General features: G+C 41.3%; 2 protein-coding genes across 2 annotated transcripts in view; one reads left to right on the top strand and one right to left on the bottom strand.

Annotated features, from left to right (window-relative positions):
• CDH2 (cadherin 2) overlaps nucleotides 1–20,567 on the bottom strand; it is a 248,326-nt gene extending 227,759 nt beyond the window's left edge. Inside the window, exon 1 of the mRNA XM_020870897.2 lies at nucleotides 20,155–20,567. Coding sequence (XP_020726556.1) covers nucleotides 20,155–20,214 — 60 coding nt within the window. The 5' untranslated portion in view covers nucleotides 20,215–20,567. The remainder of the gene's footprint in view (nucleotides 1–20,154) is intronic.
• LOC139030418 (uncharacterized) lies at nucleotides 20,213–24,980 on the top strand. Its single transcript, XM_070453028.1, has 4 exons — nucleotides 20,213–20,399; nucleotides 20,497–21,370; nucleotides 21,598–21,741; nucleotides 22,241–24,980. The coding sequence occupies exons 1-4, from the start codon at nucleotides 20,213–20,215 to the stop codon at nucleotides 22,254–22,256; spliced, it is 1,221 nt and encodes a 406-aa protein (XP_070309129.1). The 3' UTR covers nucleotides 22,257–24,980.
• The last annotated feature ends 257 nt before the right edge of the window (nucleotides 24,981–25,237 follow it).

Below are 25,237 nucleotides of genomic sequence, written 5' to 3' on the forward strand. Positions count from 1 at the left end.
AGCGGGGGCAAACCCAGTGTGGCCGGAACACGGTGAGTGCTATCCACACAGAGCGATATCTGTCTGCAGCGCCCCGCCCTCCCCGCAGCACGACTGAACAAGCGAACCTAAACAAGAGATCACCTCCGCCCGCCTGTGTCAGGGCAGAAATTAGACACTGAAGAGACCTGCAAACAGAAGCCAAATAAACAAAGGGAACCGCTTCAAAGGGGACCGGTGCAACAGGTTAAAATGCCTGTAGGTAACACCGACTACACCGGAAGGGGCCTATAGATATCAGGAAGTGTAACTGGAACAAGGAGCTATCTGAAAGTGAACCAAACCCACACTGACCGCAACAGCTCCAGAGAAATTCCTAGATATATTTTTACCCTTTTTTTTTTTGATTAAAAAATTTTTTTTTCTTTTCATTTTTTCTCTTTTATCTTCTTTTAAAATTCCCTATTACTCCCCCATTACTCCTTAACTTTCATTTTCATATATTTTTACGATTTTTTTAATTAGGGAAAAAAATTTTTTTATTCTTGTTTTTTCTTTTTTTTTTCTCTTATTTTCTTTTAAAGTCCTCTATTACTCCTCTACTACTCCTTAATTTTCATTTTCATTTCACTAGAACCTTGCAAAAAAAAAAAAAGAGGGCCCTATTTTTAAGCCAAACTTCATATATATTTCTAAAACTTTCATGTTTTTGTTTTTAATATTGTATTTTTAAGAGTCTAACCTCTACTCTAGATTTTTAATCTTTGTTTTTCAGTATGTGATATAAATTTTGGACATTTAAGAATCCAATATTCAGTTCCCATTTTTATTCAGGACTGTGTTAATTACCCTCTCCCACTTTTGACTCTCTGTTTTCTACCTCAGAACACCTCTATTTCCTCCTTTCCCCTTCTTCCAAATCCAATTCTGTGAATGTTTGTGGGTGTCTGGGCTACAGAGAACACTCTGGGAACAGAGAACTGCGAAGATCTGGCTCTCTCCTCTTGAGTCCCCCTTTTTCTCCTCCTGCTCACCTCTATCTCCCTCCTCCTGCTCCTCTTCTTCATGTAACTCTGTGAACCTCTCTGGGTGTCCCTCACGGTGGAGAATCTTTTCACCATTAACCTAGAAGTTTTATTATCAGTGCTGTATAGTTGGAGAAGCCTTGAGGCTACTGGAAGAATAAAACTGAAATCCAGAGGCAGGAGACTTAAGCCCAAAACCTGAGAGCACCAGAAAACTCCTGACTACACGGAACATTAAGTAATAAGAGACCATCCAAAAGCCTCCATACCTGCACCAAAACCAACTACCACCCAAGAGCCAATAAGTTTTAGACCAAGACATACCACACAAATTCTCCAGCAATGCAGGAACATAGCCCTGAGCGTCAACATACAGGCTGCCCAAAGTCACACCTAACACATAGACCCATCTCAAAACTCATTACTGGACACTCCATTGCACTCCAGAGAGAAGAAATCCAATTCCACGCACCAGAACACCGACGCAAGCTTCCCTAACCAGGAAACCTTGACAAGCCAATCATCTAACCCCACCCACTGGGTGAAACCTCCACATTAAAAAGGAACCACATACCTCCAGAATACAGAAAGCCCACGCCAGACACAGCATTCTAAACCAGATGAAAAGGCAGAGAAATACCCAACAGGTAAAGGAACATGAAAAACGCCCACCGAGTCAAACAAAAGAGGAGGAGATAGGGAATCCACCTGAAAAAGAATTTAGAATAATGATAATGAAAATGATCCAAAATCTTGAAAACAAAATGGAGTTACAAATAAATAGCCTGGAGACAAAGATTGAGAAGATGCAAGAAATGTTTAACAAGGACCTAGAAGAAATAAAAAAGAGTCAATTAAAAATGAATAATGCAACAAATGAGATAAAAAAACACTCAGGAGAGAACCAAGAGTAGAATAATGGAGACAGAAGATAGGATAAGTGAGGTACAATATAAAATGGTGGAAATAAATGAAGCAGAGAGGAAAAAAGAAAAAAGAATCAAAAGAAATGAGGACAACCTCAGGGACCTGAGGTGAAACACCCCAACATTCGAATCATAGGAGTCCCAGAAGAAGAAGACAAAAAGATAGGCCATGAGAAGTTACTCGAGGAGATAATAGCTGAAAACTTCCCTAAAATGGGGAAGGAAATAGCCACCCAAGTCCAAGAAACCCAGAGAGTCCCAAACAGGATAAACACAAGGCAAAACACCCCAAGACACATATTAATCAAATTAACAAAGATCAAACACAAAGAACAAATATTAAAAGCAGTAAGGGAGAAACAACAAATAACACACAAAGGGATTCCCATAAGGATAACAGCTGATCTATCAATAGAAACCCTTCAGGCCAGAAGGGAATGGCAGGACATACTTAGAGTAATGAAAGAGAATAACCTACAACCTAGATTACTGTATCCAGCAAGGATCTCATTCAGATATGAAGGAGAATTCAAAAGCTTTACAGACAAGCAAAAGCTGAGAGAATTCAGCACCACCAAACCAGCTCTTCGACAAATGCTAAAGGATCTTCTCTAGACAGGAAACACAGAAAGGTTGTATAAGCGGGAACACAAAACAACAAAGTAAATGACAACGGGACCATACCTATCAATAATTACCTTAAATGTAAATGGGTTGAATGCACCAACCAAAAGACAAAGACTGGCTGAATGGATACAAAAACAAGACCCCTATATATGCTGTCTACAAGAGACCCACCTCAAAACAAGGGACACATACAGACTAAAAGTGAAGGGCTGGAAAAAAATATTTCACACAAACGGAGATCAAAAGAAAGCAGGAGTCGTAATACTCATATCAGATAAAATAGACTTTCAAATAAAGGCTGTGAAAAGAGACAAAGAAGGACACTACATAATGATCAAAGGATCAATCCAAGAAGAAGATTTAACAATTACAAATAGATATACACCCAACATAGGAGCACCGCAATATGTAAGGCAAACGCCAACGAGTATGAAAGAGGAAATTAATAGTAACACAATAATAGTGGGAGACTTTAATACCCCACTCACAACTATGGATAGATCAACTAAACAGAAAATTAACAAGGAAACACAAACTTTAAAGGACACAATGGACAGGCTAGACCTAATTGATATCTATAGGACATTTCACCCCAAAACAATCAACTTCAACTTTTTCTCAAGTGCACAAGATACCTTCTCCAGAATAGATCACATCCTAGGCCATAAATCTAGTCTTGGTCAATTCAAAAAAATTGAAATCATTCCAGTCATCTTTTCTGACCACAGTGCAGTAAGATTAGATCTCAATTACAGGAAAAAAATTATTAAAAATTCAAACATATGGAGACTAAATAATACGCTTCTGAATAACCAATAATTCATAGAAAAAATTAAAAAAAAATCAAAATATGCATAGAAATGAATGAAAATAAAAACACAACAGCCCAAAACCTATGGGATACTGTAAAAGCAGTGCTAAGGGGAAGATTCATAGCATTACAGGCCTACCTCAAGAAACAAGAAAAAAGTCAAATAAATAACCTAACTCTACACCGAAAGCAACTAGAGAGGGAAGAAATGAAGAATCTCAGGGTTAGTAGAAGGAAAGAAATCTTAAAAACTAGGGCAGAAATAAATGCAAAAGAAACTAAAGAGACCATAGCAAAAATCAACAAAGATAAAAGCTGGTTTCTTGAAAAAATAAACAAAATTGACAAACCATGAGCAAGACTCATTAAGAAACAAAGGGAGAAGAACCAAATTAACAAAATTAGAAATGAAAATGGAGAGATCACAACAGACAACACTGAAATACAAAGAATCATAAGAGGCTACTAACAGCAGCTCTATGCCAATAAAATGGACAACTTGGAAGAAATGGACAAATTCTTAGAAAAGTATAACTTTCCAAAACTGAACCAGAAGAAATAGAAGATCTTAACAGACCCATCACAAGCAAGGAAATCGAAACTGTAATCAGAAATCTTCCAGCAAACAAAAGCCCAGGACCAGATGGCTTCATAGCTGAATTCTACCAAAAATTTAGAGAAGAGCTAACACCTATCTTACTCAAACTCTTCCAGAAAATTGCAGAAGAAGGTAAACTTCCAAACTCATTCTATGAGGCCACCATCACCCTAATTCCAAAACCAGACAAAGATGCCACAAAAAAAAAGAAAACTACAGGCCAATATCACTGATGAACATAGATGCAAAAATCCTTAACAAAATTCTAGCAAACAGAATCCAACAACATAATAAAAAAATCATACACCATGACCAAGTGGGCTTTATCTCAGGAATGCAAAGATTCTTTAATATCCACAAATCAATCAATGTAATACACCACATTAACAAACTGAAAGATAAAAACCATATGATTATCTCAATAGATGCAGAAAAAGCCTTTGACAAAATTCAACATCCATTTATGATAAAAACTCTCCAGAAAGCAGGAAGAGAAGGAACATACCTCAACATAATAAAAGCTATATATGACAAACCCACAGCAAGCACTGCCCTCAATGGTGAAAAATTGAAAACATTTCCCCTAAAATCAGGAACAAGACAAGGGTGCCCACTCTCACCAATACTATTCAACACAGTTTTGGAAGTTTTAGCCACAGCAATCAGAGCAGAAAAAGAAGTAAAAGGAATCCAGATAGGAAAAGAAGAAGTGAAACTCTCTCTGTTTGCAGATGACATGATCCTCTACATAGAAAACCCTAAAGACTCTACCAGAAAATTACTAGAGCTAATCAATGAATACAGTAAAGTTGCAGGATATAAAATTAACACACAGAAATCCCTTGCATTCCTATGCACTAACAATGAGAAAACAAAGAGAAATTAAGGAAACAATACCATTCACCACTGCAACAAAAAGAATAAAATACTTAGGAGTCTATCTACCTAAAGAAACAAAAGACCTATACATAGAAAACTATAAAACACTGATGAAAGAAATCAAAGAGGACACAAACAGTTGGAGAAACATACCGTGTTCATGGATTGGAAGAATCAATACTGTCAAAATGGCTATACTACCCCAAAGCAATCTATAGATTCAATGCAATCCCTATAAAGCTACCAAAAGTATTTTTCACAGAACTAGAACAAATAATTTCCCAATTTGTATGGAAATTCAAAAAACCTCGAATAGCCAAAGTAATCTTGAGAAAGAAGAATGGAACTGGAGGAATCAACCTGCCTGACTTCAGACTATACTACAAGGCCACAGTCATCAAGACAGTATGGTACTGGCACAAAGACAGAAATATAGATCAATGGAACAGAATAGAAAGTCCAGAGATAAATCCATGAACCTTATCTTCGACAAAGGAGGCAAGGATATACAGTGGAATAAAGACAACCTCTTTAAAAAGTGGTGCTGGGAAAACTGGTCAACCACTTGTAAAAGAATGAAACTAGAACACTTTCTAACACCATACACAAAAATAAACTCAAAATGGATTAAAGATCTAAATGTAAGACCAGAAACTATAAAGATCCTAGAGGAGAACATAGGCAAAACACACTCTGACATGAATCACAGCAGGATCCTCTATGACCCACCTCCCAGAATATTGGAAATAAAAGCAAAAATAAACAAATGGGACCTAATGAAACTTAAAAGCTTTTGCACAACAAAGGAAACTATAAGCAAGGTGAAAAGACAGCCCTCAGAATGGGAGAAAATAATAGCAAATGAAGCAACAGACTAAGGATTAATCTCAAAAATATACAAGCAACTCCTCCAGCTCAATTCCAGAAAAATAAATGACCCAATCAAAAAATGGGCCAAAGAACTAAACAGACATTTCTCCAAGGAAGACATACAGATGGCAAAAAAAACACATGAAAAGATGCTCAACATCACTCATTATCAGAGAAATGCAAATCAAAACCACAATGAGGTACCATTACACGCCAGTCAGGATGGCTGCTATCCAAAAGCCTACAAGCAATAAATGCTGGAGAGGGTGTGGAGAAAAGGGAACCCTCTTACACTGTTGGTGGGAATGCAAACTAGTACAGCTGCTATGGAGAACAGTGTGGAGATTTCTTAAAAAGCTGGAAATAGAACTGCCATATGACCCAGCAATCCCACTTCTGGGCATACACACAGAGGAAACAAGATCTAAAAGAGACACGTGCACCCCAATGTTCATCGCAGCACTGTTTATAATAGCCAGGACATGGAAGCAACCTAGATGCCCATCAGCAGACAAATGGATAAGGAAGCTGTAGTACATATATACCATGGAATATTACTCAGCCATTAAAAAGAATTCATTTGAATCAGTTCTAATGAGATGGATGAAACTGGAGCCCATTATACAGAGTGAAATAAGCCAGAAAGATAAAGACCATTACAGTATACTAACACATATATATGGAATTTAGAGAGATGGTAATGATGACCCCATATGCAAAACAGAAAAAGAGACACAGATGTACAGAACAGACTTTTGGACTCTGTGGGAGAAGGCGAGGGTGGGATGTTTTGAGAGAACAGCATCAAAACATGTATGTTATCTAGGGTGAAACAGATCACCAGCCCAGGTTGGGTGCATGAGACAAGTGCTCGCACCTGGTGCACTGGGAAGACCCAGAGGGATCGGGTGGAGAGGGAGGTGGGAGGGGGGATTGGGATGGGGAATACATGTAAATCCATGGCTGATTCATGTCAATGTATGACAAAAACCACTACAATATTGTGAAGTAATTAGCCTCCAACTAATTAAAAAAAAATAAAAAAAAAAGATCACACCTGCCACACCACCCCATGGAGGTGTTGGGGGCAGTCTAGCCAGCACCTCCTGACATCCTCATCATTTCATTCATTCATTAAGTATTTATTGCCATTTATTGTACCAAGGGGGCTTCCCAGGTGGTGCAAAAAAAAAAAAACAAAAACATAAAGTGGTAAGTACAATTTGATATAGCACGAGGATTGAGAAGACTGTGTTTACAGGTGGACTGGCTCAGTTTATATCTTGGCATAACCACCAGTGTAATATTCCAGAAACACACACACACAATATATATATTATATATATATCATACATATATTAATAATAATACAGTAGTATATATTATGTATATGATTTATTATATACATGATTTACTATATAATACATCATCATATAATACATATTACATGCAATTTGTACTAATATATACATAGCATATACATGGTATGTGTGGTCAGTTGCTCAGTCATGTCCAAGTCTCCGACCCTATGGACTGTACCCTACCAGGCTCCTCTGTCCATGGGATTTCCCAGGCAAGAATACTGTAGTGGGTTGCCATTTCCTCTTCCAGAGGATCTTCTCGACCCAGGGATCAAACCAGATTCTCCTGCACTGGCACGTGTATCCTTTATCACTGTGCCACCAACATATTTTAATTATGAAGAACCAGTAAATAAGATATCAGAAACTGAACAATTCTTGTCAAATCCATTACATACACAAAAACACTAGAAAAAGTAATCTCACTGTTTTCCAAAATTCTTTTACTCTAGGCCTTAAAATGTTATATGCCATCCATAAATAATCCATTGTTATCTACATTCAAATATACCACTATCTCCCTTTTAAACAAAATTCCATCAAGACAGCCTCTAATAAAGGGGAAGACCATAAACCAAATCATAGATTTAATTCAGTTTCACTTACAAGGTAGTCAGCTATGAATCGAGTGGAAAATTAAATTAATGGCTATGCTAGTCTCCCCAAATGTTCTTAGTTATCCATCAAACAAAAAAGAACTGTAAATAAAATTTAATGCTGAAACCATAAACACTATATGTATACAACTGCTTTTATGGTAGATAACTGTGTGCAAGGGTTAAACACAAGTGAAATACCAAAGAGGTATCAATAAGCTAAAGTCATACAAAGGGTACAATCTTTTTAAACATTGAAAAATAAACACACACTCATATGTGTGTGTGTGTGTGTGTGTGTGTGTATCCTTGGTTGCTCAGTTGTGTCCAACTCTGCAATCCCATGGACTGTAACCCACCAGGCTCCTCTGGTCTATGGGATTTCTGAGGCAAGAATACTGGAGTGGGTCACCGTTTCCTTCTCCAGAGAATCTTCCTGACTCAGAGATCCAATCTGCATCTCTGGCATCTCCAGTATTGGCAGGAGGATTCTTTACCACTGTGTCACCTGGGAAGCGCAAAGTCCACTCGTGTACAAACATAAATAAATTAGAGCTGCCCTGAAGCAAACAAACCCTGCTGGGCCATTACCTCTGGATGTGGATCCTTTAGTCCTCATCCTTACATGTGGACTCCTCCACCTAGAGTCTAGGTCTACTCAACAAGTATTATACACAGAGAGAAAAGGTCTCCAGAAAGAAGGAACTTGGGACAAGTATGGAGCTCTGTATCCTTCATGGCAACCTCTCAGATCTTGAAAAAGGCTACACAAAAACAGAAGAGGATCAACTATACCCAAAGATGCACCGACCTTCTGGAAAACTACCAGTTTGTGGTATTGTTACCCCCAATTGAAACTTTTTTCAGTTCAGTTCAGTCGCTCAGTCGTGTCCGACTCTTTGTGACCCCATGAATCGCAGCACATCAGGCCTCCCTGCCCATCACCAACTCCCGGAGTTTACTCAAACTCATGTCCATTGAGTCAGTGATGCCATCCAACCATCTCATCCTCTGTCGTCCCCTTCTCCTCCTGCCCCCAATCCCTCCCAGCATCAGGGTCTTTTCAAATGAGTCAATTCTTCGCATGAGGTGGCCAAATTAGTGGAGTTTCAGCTTCAGCATCAGTCCTTCCAGTGAACACCCAGGACTGATCTCCTTTAGGACGGACTGGTTGGATCTCCTTGCAGTCCAGGGACTCTCAAGAGTCTTCTCCAACACCACAGTTCAAAAGCATCAATTCTTGGGCGCTCAGATTTCTTCACAGTCCAACTCTCACATCTATACATGAACACTGGAAAAACCACAGCCTTGACTAGATGGACCTTTGTTGGCAAAGTAACGTCTCTGCTTTTTGATATGCTATCTAGGTTGGTCATAATTTTCCTTCCAAGGAGTAAGCGTCTTTTAATTTCATGGCTGCAATCACCATCTTCAGTGATTTTGGAGCCCCAAAAAATAAAGTCTGACGCTGTTTCCACTGTTTCCCCATCTATTTCCCATGAAGTGATAGGACCAGATGCCATGATCTCAGTTTTCTGAATGTTGAGCTTTAAGGCGACTTTTTCACTCTCCTCTTTCACTTTCATCAAGAGGCTTTTTAGCTCCTCTTCACTTTCTGCCACAAGGGTGGTGTCATCTGCATATCTGAGATTATTGATATTTCTCCTGGAAATCTTCATTCCAGCTTGTGCCTCTTCCAGCCCAGCGTTTTTCATGATGTACTCTGCATATAAGTTAAATAAGCAGGGTGACAATATACAGCCTTGACCTACTCCTTTTCCTATTTGGAACCAGTCTGTTGTTCCATGTCCAGTTCTAACTGTTGCTTCCTGACCTGCATATAGCTTTCTCAAGAGGCAGGTCAGGTGGTCTGGTATTCCCATCTCTTGAAGAATTTTCCACAGTTTGTTGTGATCCACACAGTCAAAGGCTTTGGCATAGTCAATAAAGCAGAAATAGATGTTTTTCTGGAACTCTCTTGCTTTTCTGATGATCCAGTGGATGTTGGCAATTTGATCTCTGGTTCCTCTGCCTTTTCTAAAACCAGCTAGAACATCTGGAAGTTCACGGTTCACATATTGCTGAAGCCTGGCTTGGAGAATTTTGAGCATTACTTTACTAGCGTGTGAGATGAGTGTAATTGTGCAGTAGTTTGAGCATTCTTTGGGATTGCCTTTCTTAGGGATTGGAATGCAAACTGACCTTTTCCAGTCCTATGGCCACTGCTGAGTTTTCCACATTTGCTGACATATCGAGTGCAGCACTTTCACAGCATCATCTTTCAGGATTTGAAATAACTCAACTGGAATTCCATCACCTCCAGTAGCTTTGTTCATAGTGATGCTTTTTTATGTAAAAATAAATCTGGGTAGGGTCTCCTTGAGAAGTGGGTCACTAGGAAGCTCATAGTACTAAGAAGCATTGCTGCAAAGATTAATCTTAACACCCAAACCTTCTGCATGAAGACTTCAAGTCAAAAAGATAGTGAGTGTTTGTCTCTACCTTCCTTCTGATAAAAAGGGAAGGGCAAGAAAAGGTGTAACTTACTAAATTCCAAAGGTCTTTAGCTTTTGGCTGAAGCAACATTGCCAATTTACCAGAACTACAGGAGAAGATATCTAGATAGGAAAATCCACAAAAGTTTTTTCATGGTTTGACACCACAAACACTATAAACACTCAAGTGACCTTTAGTTGTAATGAAATGGCCTGTTTTATTGTTGTTTTTAAATCAGTTTTCACCTTCCTCAACCTCCCAGATACTTCCATAGCACCCAGAAGCCTTTCCTAACCTTGTGGTTATTAAAAAAGACATAAGACACACATACACAGACAATTCTACAAATTGGGTGAAAAGTACAAAACAGTATATAGTGGATGACTTCATAAAGTATGGGAATAGGCTAAGCTGATCTCTGCTATTAGAAGTCAAGTTGGATGGCATCAATGACTCTATGGACATGAATTTGTGCAAACTCTGGGAGATAGTGAAGGACAGGGAAGCCTGGTGTGCTGCAGTCCATGGGGTCACAGAGTCAGACACGACTCAGTGACTGGATAACAACATATAGTTGCCACTGCAGGGATGGTTAAAATTGAAGAGGGTGGCCCTGGGATGCTGGAAATGCTGTGTCTTGACTGAGCACTGATTCAAAACTATGATCGATTAATCAACACTCAGCATGGTCCCATATACATCTGTTATTTCCATGAAGGGTGAGTGTGAGTGTGTGAAATTTAAATTCTGAATTCCCTGAAATATGAGAAGACATGAGAACCTAATCTTGGAGATGCTCTTGTTGGTACCAAAGGAGCCATGAAAGCCTAATATTTTGGTTGCACAAAACACTTTCCTTTACTTCCTGGACCGGAAAGCCATAAAGGATGAACTGCAGACTTTGACCTGTTGTGTTAACCAATTAAGACAATGAAAGAAAAAAAAAATTAAAGTGGTCACAGCCTCTGGTTTATTAAAGATTTGTGTTAAACAGGGATTAAATCATATTCTTCAAACTTAATAAATTTAATGTTTTTTTTTAAGTTATTTATTTCAGAGTTTGCTTTAACAGCTCTCCGACCCAACTAAGAGACATTTAGTTCGCAATTACAGACAAGCCAAGTGTATCCACCCACCAACAATAGGTCAAGTTACAAAAAAAAAAAAACAGTTCTAGGCTTTCTGGGCAGCAAACAAATCAGTGTGTACTCAGTAACCCCACAAAACAGTCCCATAAACTTGTTGTAGGTGTGGGTATCTATATTTTTAAAAGATGCCAACTAATATCATTTGTGGGAGAAAAGGTAATTCAAGCTATTCAAACATGGAAAATCTGCCATGAAACATTAAAATATTTTAATACTTAATGATTGAATCTCTTGAATGTACTTTTATAAAGAAAAGAACACTGAACAGACACAGTTTCAAAAAAAACAACATACACACAAAACCCCAGACAACAAAAAATGTGGGCTGGGTGAGGTTTTTGTGGCTCTTACAAAGCATTTTAAGTTCCAAAATTTATTCAAAAATTATTTTTTGAGTACTTATCAACACATTATTTGTTGATCAAGACAATTTGAAGAACATCATGAAACTAATTAGGAATCATTTACCTGGGATTATTTTTTATTCTTTCTCTACGGAAAAAAAAGAAGTATATATATAATGAAAATCCTAACCCAAGTATTAAATTTTGATTTCAGATGTCAAAATAAATCAAAATATTTAAGGTCAAAATTAAAGAATGAAACTCAAAAGTTAACTACTTTACAAAAATCTTATAAACTCATTAGTGAGGAACTGAAATTTCCTTCTACTGTGGTATTTGTTCCCTGAATATCAGATTAATAGCGTCCCAGCCTGGTGGAAGGAGAAAACCATGGGCTTTGAGTCAGGCTTAACTCTGCTACAAAGAGATATCATTCCACTCAGGGTTCTCACAATAAATACTCAGACTGTCTGACTCTCTCTTTCATGATCTCTATAAAATGGGAATAAAACCACCTATGTCACAAGGTTATGGAAATAATTAGCTAAGGTAATTTATTAGTTTCTTCCCTGAAATTAAAAATATTTCATCTTTAAGGTTTAGTATTATTAAAGAGATGGCGGCAAATTATCTGAAGTTTCAAATAGTTTTATTTGGTGTATGTGCTCTTTTGAGTTATATGAATGACCTACTGATTATTACTAAAAATAAACTGTTAAAAGTCTTAAAATCGAATATTGGGTGAAAAAAAATAAAACACTGAAAAGGCATTTCTTAGAATTCTTACTGGAAGTAATAATATGATTTTAGATACTTTTTTTTAAATGTGTGAATCATCATTTATTTTTTAACCAATTTTACTGTGGTATAATTCACATACAATAAAAATGCACCCATTTTAAGAGTACAGTTCAAAAAGTTTCAAAAAGTATACATTCGTCAACCCACCACCATCAAAATCTAGAACATCTCTGTCACCGCCCCCCAAATTACCTCCTGCCCCTTTGTAACCAATCTCTTGTCTCCACGTCCAGCCCCAGACAACCATTAAACTATTTCCTGTCCCTACAATTCAGATTTTCCTTTTCCAAACTTTTACAAATTTCAACACTAAAGCAACAGAAGAACATTGAATAAACTCAAAACTTATTTTAATAATAAAGATAAAAGAGTCATTTCACATTTTCAGTTTCAATAATTTCTGGAACAAAGATTCCAAATTATGATCCTTTAGCTTTTTCTTTCTTTTTTACTAATTCTTTAATCCAACAAAACATTAAATTATATATTAGCATGGTAGTATGGAAACTCCATATAAAAGTTTTAAATGATGATGATCAAGTGCAATTTTTTAAAAAACACAAAAGCAAATATTAAAACTACAACCATAAAAATATATGATTATACATAAACATGCTATGGTCAAGTTAATTTTTTAAATTAACATAAAAACAAAACTAAAATTATAATATATAGTAGTACGGAAGTGCACTATTACTGCCTATTATTTTTAGCATAGGCAGGTATATTTTGTAAAAGAAAATCTAAGAATGGATCATGGATCAAACACTTCTCCAAGTCACTTGATTATGAATACCATATTGTATTTATAATAGCACCTCCTTTTAAATGATTCAAGTTGTTTTAAAACCCAATTTTCCCAATGCTACTTGGGAAAAACCCAAGTTCAATAGCTTCCTTACTCAAGAGTGTAGACCAAAACATCCGACTCTAACACTAAATATTTTTCTGAACCTCAAGTTCTAGATACTAGGTAAAGTCTACTTTAGATGACTTTTACTATCAGAACAGATGAAAAATTAAATATTCAGTCAGTCAAGAGAATGGAAGAAATATCATAGTGGGTTAACCAGCTAGTATAATCTCTCAGGTGGTTAATTCAGCATAGTGTGGTCACTTCATGATACAACATGGAAACTATTACATAATTACACATTATACTTAGCCAATCTTTCTTGAATTTACTTATAAGCTCAGCCTACTACAGGCTGTTCTCAACTCAACTTTAGATGTTCTCCTAGGTCATCTTCATCTTATTTCTACTCTGCTTAATTTTCTATTCAGCGATAGCTTCTATCTGTAGTATACATCCAACTCTTCTTCATTCAGAGGCCCTGGAATCCCACTGATTATTTCAGTGGTCCTAACCTGAAGCTTTTCTAAGTACCTGAGTATGCCAAAAACATTAGACCGCTTAACAATAATTTTCTTGACTGGAACCAGAGGATCTCAAATCTGACTGCGTATTACTCCATAATTTATTAAATCAGTCTCTACTGATGGACTTTCAGAGGTCATCTAATCTGATCTTTTGCAATTATAAACAGTACCTCAATGCATATACCTATATTTGTAAATATCACATATATATCACGAATACAAACATATCTGTAAAAATGATTACAGAAGAACTTGCTAGGTCAAGGTGTCATATTCTTTTTTAAAATAGTATTTTTTTTTAATTTACAAAGTGTTAAGTTTCAGCTGTATAGCAAAGTGATTCAATTAAACATACGTACATATAAGTATACATGTTCTTTTTCAGATTCTTTTCCCTAATAGGTTATTACAAGATACTGAATATAGTTCCCTGTCCTATAGAGGGAAGTCCATCAGTAGAGATAGGCATACTAATAGGTCCTTGTTGTTTATCTGTTTTATATATAGTAGTGTGTTATCTCTTAATCCCAAACTCCTAATTTATCCCTCACCCCTTTCCCCTTTCACCACTGTAAGTGTACTTTCGATGTGTGTCTATTTCTGCTGTGTAAATAAGTTCTTTTGTATTATTTTGTTAGATTCCACATATAAGAGGTATCATATGACATTTTTCTCTGACTTACTTCACTTAATATGATAATCTCTAGGGTCATCCAAAAGGGCTATATTCTTAGTGCTGAATGACATATTATCACATATAATAAACTATTGTCAACAGTCCTCAAAAATCATACTCAGTCCTCTGAGTACCTGAAAATCCCTGCATTTCAGGTTAAAAATTAAAGTCATTCCAAAGTCTTTGAAAAGGAATCATTTTGGGATATTTTAAGCAGCCCCAAGAGTCACAGAACCAGACAGTCCCTTAGAGATCAACTAATCCAAGCAGGCCTATGGTTTTATTATTGAGGAAAATGAGGTCAGCAGAGTTTAAGAGACTAAACTACATCTGGACCAGATTAGAACCTCAGGCTTCCTGCCCTTGACCCTTGCTCTTGCCCTTGACACTATGTCAGGGCAGTTCACTTGCCCAGAACAAAGGTATTATTTACTCTCAGTGCCCAAATCACCTTGGATGACACAGACAAAGTTATCAATTAACTATCAGTTGATAGTTCATGCCAAACTGTGGTAAATGTTGCAGGGGACATGTACGTGGATAGCAGTTCTCAACAGGTATACTGTGTGTATGTAAATGCAACCCAAGAGCCTGGGTGCTGTAAAATACAGTTGGAAGCTCAGACAAGTGCACTGGGTCCTAAAGAGAGTAACAAGGAAGAACTGAGCTCTATTCACAAACAACTGAAAATAGAGCTTAAAAACTGGATTGTAACAAAATCATAAACTTTAAGTTCAAATTTTTCTAAAGGTCCCATTTAGATCCTGAATTCGCCTTCTGCCTGCTTTAAACTCATCACTTTATATGTGTGGAAGATGTAGCTTTTACTACAATATTTATCTGTATCTTCCTCCTCCCTGGCATGAATAGGTTTGTTTAATTTAAAACTTATCTACATTTAGTTAAATACACAAAGACTAGCATCCGCTCAAATTAACTGAAATATTCAAACAAAAGTAAGTTTGTAGAAGAAAACAAACAGAAATGGGAGGCATAATGATTTGTTGGTACAAATTATGTTTCAACTTACAGTTCTAAACCCAACTCGAAAACAGATTCTAGAAGGTGTACTCATGGCAGATGTGAAATAATTACTCAAATAACAAAATCTAAATTCCAAATCTATCCTATCGGATGGATAAAATTCACCACAAGTCTGTGCAGTGCTTAAACTTGATTAATTCTTGTATTTGAGCCAAAAGAGCAAATTTGAATGTTAACTTAGGCAAAGCCATAGAAAGTAGATACAAACACTACATTTCTTAAATAACAGCTGATTTTTCTTTAAAATCACTCTTCTAACTTGAGACTACCCCTTTGAAAACAGGATGGGGATTTGAGTTACTTAAGATTTCTTTAAAAGGCATTTTAAAGCAAGATTAACTGTTGGTTTAAGTCTTGACATTTCCCGATTAATAACCCTAAAGCTTAATGAGGCACAACAGATTTAAGAATTGAAGATTTTTAATGAAAACGGAAGTTAAGGACAGTTTGGTGCAACACACTGTCACCAAAAATCTGTTTCAAATAGAATTGAATCTCTACATGTAAAAAATACAAACTATCTAAGAAGACTTTCCCCTTAAAATCTCAGTCCAAACTTTTAGAAGACCAGGGCAGACTTCGATAAAAGTATGACACTATACTCTGCAAGTAAAATTCTAAACTTACAATTAAGGCCTAAAAAATCATATGTAATTTTAATTTGGGTGTATATCTATATCATTTTAAGACATGCTTATAATATTTTAGGACACACTAATTATTTTTTAAATTGCATTTAATGCATTTGCAGTGCACTACATCTGCCTGCAATGCGGGAGACCTGGGTTCGATCCCTGGGTCGGGAAGATCCCCTGGAGAAGGAAATGGCAACCCACTCCAGTATTCTTGCCTGGAAAACTCTGTGGACAAGAGGAGCCTGGCAGGCTACAGTTAATGGGGTGGCAAAAGAGCTGGACACAGCTTAACGACTAATCACCACCACCACCTGTTAGTAATGACCACATGCCAGAAGTTTTTTAAAGGGCAAAGATACATATAAGGAGAAGAAACTGTGAATACCAGCTAAGTTAATTCTTACTTTCAAAGGAACTTGAAATTCAAATAAACATAGAGAATACATGTATGTTTTATTCTTAAAATGACTGTGGTATCCTAGATTTTCCAGTCTAAAACAAAGTCTTTTTTCCCCCACATTTTATGTATTGAAATTAATGCCATGAAAGTCCATACCTAATATGAGAAAATCACATATGATTTGTGCATCTTTTTTCATAGGTCCTCATTCAGCATTTAAAGCAGAAATCTATGTGATAAGACTAAGAATCTAAAATATTTGTGAAACTTAAGGTGATGTCTTTGATGTTTCATAACCCATTCAAGTGTATTTAAAATAGAATAATGGAGCTATGCAGTTAAAATGAGAACCAGAAAAACAAAGCAGGCTTCTAACCTATTCATGACTGGATGGGTAGTAAAAGTATAATTGATCTTTTTTCCCTGATGATAAATCTATTTAAGGATTTGAAAGTCACTTGTATGAAAGGAAAGCTTGTCATAACTTTGTGATATCCCTTGATCAGTGAAGTTTAATGCTCAAATTCTGCTTTTTTTCTTTTTTAGAGGACAATGCTAATGCCTCAAGCTAAAATGAGCAATAGAGAAAATCTTAAAAGCTGAATATCATAATATGCAAAATTGACTAGAATTATGTAAATCTAGGTAACAGAATAACTCAACTAGTAAAGATTCTCTTAAAGTGAAAAAAAAAAGTGTTCCAAGTAAAACAAAAAAGACTTCGGTTAATTAAAGGCATAAAGTCCTTTTGAATATTTAATTATTCTTCTTTAACTGGTCTGAAAAAATAAGGCAGCTCAGTATCTAAACTGATAACTTACTCATTCTTTTTTCTAAAACTCTTTGACTCCTTAGTCTGGCTTGAAGCTTAAAAAGAAAAGCTAGAGTTCTAAAAAGCAGATGACTGCAGAGTGCAGAGGGGCCATTTTCACACTGCAGATAGATCTATGTTATTCCAGTGTGTAAAGCAGACCATTAGCAGAAAGTCATTTCCAATCTTGGTGTGTACAATCCACACAGCACACTTAACCCGAAAACTCACGATGCATGAACCGCTCTGCTTCCACTTCTAATGACCTTGTAAATCACTCAGTGTTATTGCTTAACTCATACCCATGAATTACCCAAATAACTTGATGACAAAATTTTAATCTCCCCTTTCTTCGAGGTTTTTGAAAGTCAACCTCGGGTTGGCCTGTAAGAAACTGAGAAAGAACATACAACAGAAAAGGGAAGTGCACAATTTGACATTTACAAATTATATATATATATATATATATATATTTTTTAATGCTTAAAAAATCCACACCTGGTTTCAAAGCAGATGACTCAAAGAGGAAATGAGATTGTTCCATGGTACACAGATTAGTCCCCTGTTATCAGTGACCAAGAAACGTCTCCTCCTATCCTAACTTCACACTATTCAATTAAAACTTACTTTCAAATCAAAAAGTTAGTGAGCATACCATCCAGAGATGGAATCTTAGGATTTACTATAAATTGCCTATAAATAAGTGAGACCACGCTATGATGTCCAAAACAACATGTTTTTTAAAACAAGATTTTTCTAATCTACGACGTATTTGTTTTTTAAATCTGATGTCTGGGAGGGTTCTTAAGTTTATCTTGTTTTCTCCTTCACTTCAAACACTTGAAGTAGCACTTTTTTTCCTTCCTCCCCTTCAGCCTAACCTTTTCAATAAACCCCATTTTAAAAGAAGAAACAATAAATGAACTGACAGGAGGTGAAAGAATGAGGAGTGTGCGCTCCAAGAATAAAGGGCGGTTTTATAACAGGAGGTACTTTTGTTAGCAAGTGACTGGCAGGTCTCCTCCCCCAAGTTAGAAGAAATTCCATCCACTCCCCAAAAGTGCAGAGGCCAAAAATGTCCAGTGGAACAGTTCTGAAACCCCAGCGTCTGCAGAGAGCCGAGGGGGGCGGACTGGCGAATGGGGGAAGGGGAAAGAGACCAGCAGGAGAGGAAAGAACAAAAGGAGAAACCCAAGAAAGGAGAAAGGAACGGCGGGACCTGGGCGGCCCGCGAGCCAGTCGGGGGGAAGAGAGCCTGAGAGTAGGCGAGCGCGACCCGGGGGAGGCGAGAGCGGAACGGGCGCACCATGGACAGGGCTCGGCGCGGCCCACACCCCTCTAGGGGGCGGCGGGAGGGAGCGCGCGAGACCGCGGGCGCCAGTCCGGTCCAGCCCCCGGCGCCCGCGGCCGGAGCGCACCAGGCCCTGACCCGTGATGACCACGGAGGGGGGCGATCCGCACCATCTGTCCCTGCCCCGGTCGCCCCGGGAGCCGCGGCACTTCCGAACGGCGCCCGCACTTTTTGGAGCAGTCGCCGGCCGGCCACCCCCAGCCGCCGGCGGTGCGCTGGTGGCCCCCTGGGGCGGATTCCCCCACCCCTACCCCCGAGACCCCTTCAGGCCGAGAGGGCGGACACGCCCCTCTCCCGCAGCCACCGCGGGCCCCCACCGCCCGCGGCGGCAGAAGCGGGACCCCCGGCCGGACCCCGCCCAGGGCGGGGGGGGTCTCGGCCGCGGCGCAAGGCTTCCCTTCGCCAGACCCCGCTGGCGGGCTAGGAGGGGCCTCGGGGCATCCTCTTGCCGGACGCCGCGGGAAAGTTGGACGCTCGGCCGGGCTGGGGACCCGCGCGGAGTGGGGAGGGAGGCTGAGACCTGCCTGGAGCAGGTGCTTCCCGCCGCTGAAGAGCCTCCCGGTACCGATCCCAGGGATAGGCTGTCTGGCGCTCTCCCGAAGGCGTGAAAAGTGCGGCGGCTCCCGGTCAAGGCGCCCCCAGGACGCACGCAGGGCAGAGGCAGCCGGACAGAGGAAGAGGAAAAATAGCCGAGTAACGGAACTTCTCCCTGCCCGGCGGGATAAGGGGCGTGCGGGGCCAGGGTCTGGGTGCGGAGGCGCGGGCCCGCGTAGACTCGTCTGGGCAAGGGAGCGTGGTTTTCTTTTCAGGTAGGACCGACAGAGAAAATTGCGAGGGCAGGAAAACAGAAATAGGCAGCAATTCGACGCTAGGATAAAGACAATAGGACACTGGAGCCCTCGGGCACCGGGAGCCGCGCGGGTGCCAGGGTGAGGTGGGGTGGAGGCAAGTCCCGTAACTAAGATACCAGAGTGAGAATTCCAACTGCAAACTCGAGACCCATCTCTGCAGAAATAAACAAAAAAATTGGAGCAAAGTGCTACGCGAGGGGTGAGGAGCATAGAAAACTGCAAAACCGGAGTGCTAGCGTAGCTCACCCTTCTGCTGCCTAGAGACACCCCCCCGGGAGCTGGCTGGACCCCCGCAGGGGCAGTGGGGAGACCGTGATCAGCCCCTTTGGGCACCCGCCAAGAGAGGCGCGGGAGACCGGCTGGCCCCGGGCGCCCTGCTCCGGCGCCTGGCCCCTGCCTCGTGTCTGCGCAGCTCCCGGCCGCGCGGTGCGGCACCTCCCTTCCCGGGTGCGCAGCCCGGCCCCGCAGCGGCGCGGGGAACAAAGGGACCCGGCGCCGCCCGCCCCACCCCGCCCGCGGCCCGGCCCGCGGGGACCGCCGCGTACCTGAAGCAGGGCCGCCAGCAGCGGCAGCAGGGTCCGCGGCGCTCCCACTATCCGGCACATGGAGGCGGAGAGGGGCCGAGCGAGGAGCCGGAGGCGGCGGCAGCGGCAGCACCAACAGCGGCGCGGAGAGACGGCTCCAGGCAGTTTCCACCCCCTTCCCTTCCCTCCCCACCCCACCCCCTTCTCCGCTGCTCCGCGCTCCCCGCCAATGGAGAGCGAGCTGATGACAAATAGCGGGCCGCGGAGTCCGCGGGACTCGCACCACGAGTAATAAAACAGACCGAGATCAAGGAGCTGGGGAGGGGGCGGGGGAGAAGGCGGGCGTGCGCATGAGGGTGTGAGTGTGTGCGTGTGTGTGCGTGTGTGAGTGTGTGGCCGCGGTGGCAGCGCAGGCTGGTCTGTTTCGGCCCCAAGCGCAGCGAAGCCAGGAGGGATGCAGGCGGCGGGGACCTTGGCCGGTGGAAGATGCGGAGGTGCAAGCGGAGCGGCGGGAGCGCCCCAGGAGCTCCGCAACGCGAGGTTTTGGGCTCGGGGTTTTGCTTCCTCCGGGTCCCCTCTCTAGGGCCGCCAGGCACGACGAAGACGCCGGCGAGAGCGCCGCGGGGAGGGCGCTCGGGGCCGTGCGCGCTGCGCCCACAAAGGGCAGCAGTCCCGCCGCCCGGCGCCTCCGCTGCGTGGGGGCGGAGGTCCGCTTCTTGGCGCCCCTTGCCGGTCCCCCCGGAGAGTTGGAGACTGTTCTCCGGCCTCGGCCGCGCGGGGATGAGGCCAGGGGCCGGCGCGGCCGCTCCCGCCGCGGCTCCGTCCCGCGCAGTTGCCGCCGCGGCCGCCCCCGCTGCCCGCGCGCCGGTTCTCGGCCCGCGCCGCTCACTCGCGCGCGCCGCCCCACCCCCGCGTCGCTGCCGCCGCCCGCGCGCCTCGCTCGGCCTCGGCGAGCGCGATCAGGGCGAGCCGCCGTCGCCGCCGCCGCTGTCCCCGCGTTCGCCCGCCCCGCGCGCTGCCCGCTCCCAGCTCGGATTGCCTCCAGCCGCCGCCGCCGCCGCCGCCCTCGCCCCCGCCTCCCTCCTCCGCTGAGCCTACCCGCCCGCGTCGTGGCCAATCGGAGGCCACCAAGCTGCAGCGGTAGCCGGCCGGATCCGCGGCAGCCGCCCGCCCCCGCCCAGCCGAAGCGCCCCATTTTTGCTGCAGCCCGCGGGGGGTCGCCGGAGGGAAGCATGGGGTACGCGGAGCACAGCCCCGGCAGGTGGAGGGGCTGCGGGAAAGAAAAAGAACTTGCGCAGGAACTTGATTGGGTGGCAGGTTCATTTTTGGACCGCGATGGGGATCGGATAGAGATGAGGCTTTGGAGGGGGGATGACTCCTCCGAAGCCTAACGCACGCTTCTCTTTCCGTCCTGTTATTCTTTCGAGATAGACTGGTTGTTGTTTTTTTTTTCTTTCTGGGCAGGGGCAGACACAGCAAACTGGCGACGCAGGCAGGGCGCATCCTGGCCATTGTCTGCGGCGCTGCCATGAGCCACCTGCGGGCCGGGAGGGCGAAGGCCCGGCACCTCTCCCCTCTTTGCGGATGTACTGAAACTGCGAAGTTTGGGTGTGCTTGTTATGTTGATTTTCCCTCTGGGGGTTTGTGAGTGCGTGTTATTTTCTTTGAAGTCTCCCGTTTTCTGTTTCTATTCGTTCGTGACACTGTTCACAATTTTTAGCAAGTGGTCTAAGGGACTTTGACTTCCCTCCCTAAACCACTGCCAAGAACAACAAAAAGTATAGAACGAAAGAAAAAGAAAGCGGGGGAAAAGGAGCTAAAAGCCAGAACTTGCCCTGAAGAATAGGATTATCTAAGAGATAAAATGACTGATTCTGAGTTCGCGCCAAGTAAAGGATTTTTGCTTCGTCCTTGTAAGGCATAAACTTGGAGTGGATCACAAAAAAAAAAAAAAGTGAGAGACTTCACAAGTTTGGGTCACAGGCATTTGTGGAATGGAGGGAGGGGTGAGGAGCAGTCGATTTTGGTGAGGTATTAAGTTTTTGTCAGTAATTTTTTTTTAAAGGTTTTTTCAGGTAAAGAAAAATACCTTTCTTTTTTCCCCTAGGCTTTTCAGCACTTAGGAAATCATCAAACTTCGTTGCAATTAATGTGCGTTCCTCTTCTTCTTTGGATAACTGAAGAACTAAGATTATTTGAATTTGAGTTTCAAGATGCTGATTATTTAAGAAGTTGATGATGAATCTCTAAAAATCAAGTACTAATTTCTTTGACATAAGTGATGCAGCTTTTAATAATGTACTGTCACTAGCTCGGCTTTTAAAAATTCAGTATTCATAGGGAAGTTGATTCAATTTTAATTAAAACATAATATTGTAGGCCTTTTAAAAATGAAACTCAATTTTTTTCCTGGATTTTCTTTCCAAAAGAATAAGAAAGATCATGTTAATTAAATTTAAAGACAAAAGGCTCCACTTGTTCTTTCTCTTCTTTCTTTGCTAGATAGTATTGTCACATTATTGCTAATTGACCTAAAATTTCTCCTTATAATTGGATATTTGTGAGTTCCACTTTCAAGGAGTCATGTATAATAGAAAAACATTTAGCAGCAATATTGGGGATATCCTTTGTTGTACTCAAAAATGAATTTATAGAGTTCATCTCTGTGCCTAAGAATTAAGCTGTGATCCCGGACTTGAGGCTTTAGTTACAGCCTCACCAGTCCCAGCAATAGCCACTGATGTTTATTGCCATTCTGATTAATTTAAAGGTAGAAGAGATTTCAGTATGAATAACTATTGCTTATTAGTATTATTTGCTTGAAGCTTTAAAAATTGTTCCCTTTATAAATAAAACTCTTACTGTGACTTCAAAATCTGCTTTGGAATGGCTGTCAGTCAACTAATTCTCTTGACTCCAGTGATTTTCAATCAGCCACGTAAGCATTAACAGTATTTTATTTTTTATTTATAAAAAATTTATGTCCAGCTTCCATGAGTCTCACTCTTCAGTGGTTATAGGTTGCTTTGGAATCTTACCTGAGCTTAACTTGATCACGTGCTTGGCCCAATCTTGCTAATCAGCCTTTGATCAGGAGAAGGGAGAATATAGTCACAGATCATCTTATTGGAGACCGGCACATCCATTTGATGCTAATGAAAGTAGATCTAGTATTGACTTTGGTGCTCAAGACAAATGGTACCTCCATTTTGCCATTCTAAAGGTAATCTACTGGGTCATTCATATCTTTGGGCCAGCTCTCAGGATTTTGGCTTCTGCTCAAAGCATTGCCAGCCTGAAGACTAACTTTCTATCATCTTGCACAGCTCCAGGGATGAAGGGGCTTAGGCAGTGACCTAGAGAAACAGCTTGATTGTAGGGGGAGTGGGGAACACAAGAAAAATAATAATTAAAACTAAGACTGGCTTATACTCTGAAAATCAGCTTAATCCCTTGATTTCTGAACTAGGCACTGCTGCTGACCTACTCCAAGAGGTCTGAAATGAATACCTGTGTCAAACATATGGACAGACTGAATAAATTATAACTCCTGCACACATAGTAAGATTTCATATGCATGTAAATGCCATGATGATTCATTTTTAAACATTCATTTCAAGGAAAAGTCAGAATAACTTCATGTTCTGGTTTGTATTCTCAAACAGGATATGCTAAACATACAGATACATCACACGAGTATTTTTCTAAAAAGGTCCTGACTTTGGAAAGAAATACAAACAGTGGTTGTCAAGTCTGCAACCTGCCGCCTCCCTCCCCAACCCCCTGCCCCAAACACAGACACACACCTCTGGGACAGGATACACACTAGTCTTGGCTTCTGACACCCAGCTGAGAGCCCTTCCCAAATGTTGACTCAAGACCCTCCTCCATGGTTCCCTTTTCTTGCCTGGTCTACAGGATAAACTAGAATTGTCCCTTCTCCCTCAGGAAGTAGCTCTGGCATTTGCAAGTTTCTTCCCAACTAGCTTTAGTGTGTTAACACTGACCTTCCCTGAGTTCATAGGCCTTTTAGAGTCACAGGCTGTTGTAAGTGAAACATAAAGGTGGTCTGTGCAGCTCCTTCATTTTATAGGAACACTAAGGCTTAAAGATATACACAAGGCTACCAGAGGCAAATAGACAACACTGACTGGGACTCAGCCTTACTGCCAGTCGTGTGTGTGTGTGTGTGTGTGTGTGTGTGGTAGTTGTTCAGTTGTGTCTGACTTTATGACCTCATGGACTGTCGCCCGCCAGGCTCCTCTGTCCATGGGATTTTCCAGTTAAGAATACTGGAGTGGGTTGCCATTTCCTTCTCTAGGGAATCTTCCCAACATGGGGATCAAACCTACGTCTTCGGTATTGCTTGAGGATTCTTTACCATCTGAGCCACTAGGGAAACCCAGTCTTCCCTACAGAGATCCCCCCCCGCTTTTTAAAAATTTTTTATTTTTTTCATTTATTTATGTTAGTTGGAGGCTAATTACTTTAGAAAAATTCACCCATGTAGAATGAGAATGGTTTAAAAAACTAAAGGAAAATTTAATGATTCTGGGGATTTGTCCAGTATTCCTCTCAGGTTTTTGTTCCTCAAAGTAGGTGTGATTGGAGATGTGACTCTGCATTTCTTTTCACTGGTCTCCATCCTCAGGTACCTTTCTCACTGTGATCATCTCACCATACTGAGTGTGATTCTAGCATTTCAAGATTCATATCTTTGATACAACCTGGAGCCAAGTGCAACCCAACCGTTCGTCTGGTCCTCACCTGGAGAAGACACGATGTGTTTCAATACTGGAAAAAAAAAATTCCTGGCTTTTAAAATAATCCACTCTGGTTTGGAAATATTACTTAGGTTTCTTTCTCTTTCTTTCAGTTTTTGAAAACCAAATTCAAAAGTTTTCATGGACAGTATCACCAAATTTATAACTTGAAGTATATATGGTCGAGGAAGTTGAGTAAATGAATGAGTTTTACATGCGCAGGATGAGGGGCGTGACTCACAGGCAGCCCCTGTATTGGGAGAAGCACCGCAGAGACAGAATCATGGTCTGGAAGGTGGAAGGGTGTGATAAACAGATTACTGATTTCAGTTCAGGTAGAC

The sequence above is a fragment of the Odocoileus virginianus genome, chromosome 22, assembly GCF_023699985.2.
Source record: "Odocoileus virginianus isolate 20LAN1187 ecotype Illinois chromosome 22, Ovbor_1.2, whole genome shotgun sequence".
NCBI classification, from domain to species: Eukaryota; Metazoa; Chordata; class Mammalia; order Artiodactyla; family Cervidae; genus Odocoileus; species Odocoileus virginianus.

Excerpts from the sequence above, each read along its gene's own strand:
- LOC139030418 (XM_070453028.1), top strand. The coding sequence starts at position 20,213 with ATGGAGGCGGAGAGGGGCCGAGCGAGGAGCCGGAGGCGGCGGCAGCGG. Across the intron at positions 20,400-20,496 it reads GACAAATAGCGGGCCGCGGA|TGTGTGCGTGTGTGTGCGTG; the intron begins GTCCGCGGGACT and ends TGAGGGTGTGAG. Across the intron at positions 21,371-21,597 it reads TCGCCGGAGGGAAGCATGGG|GGGCAGACACAGCAAACTGG; the intron begins GTACGCGGAGCA and ends CTTTCTGGGCAG.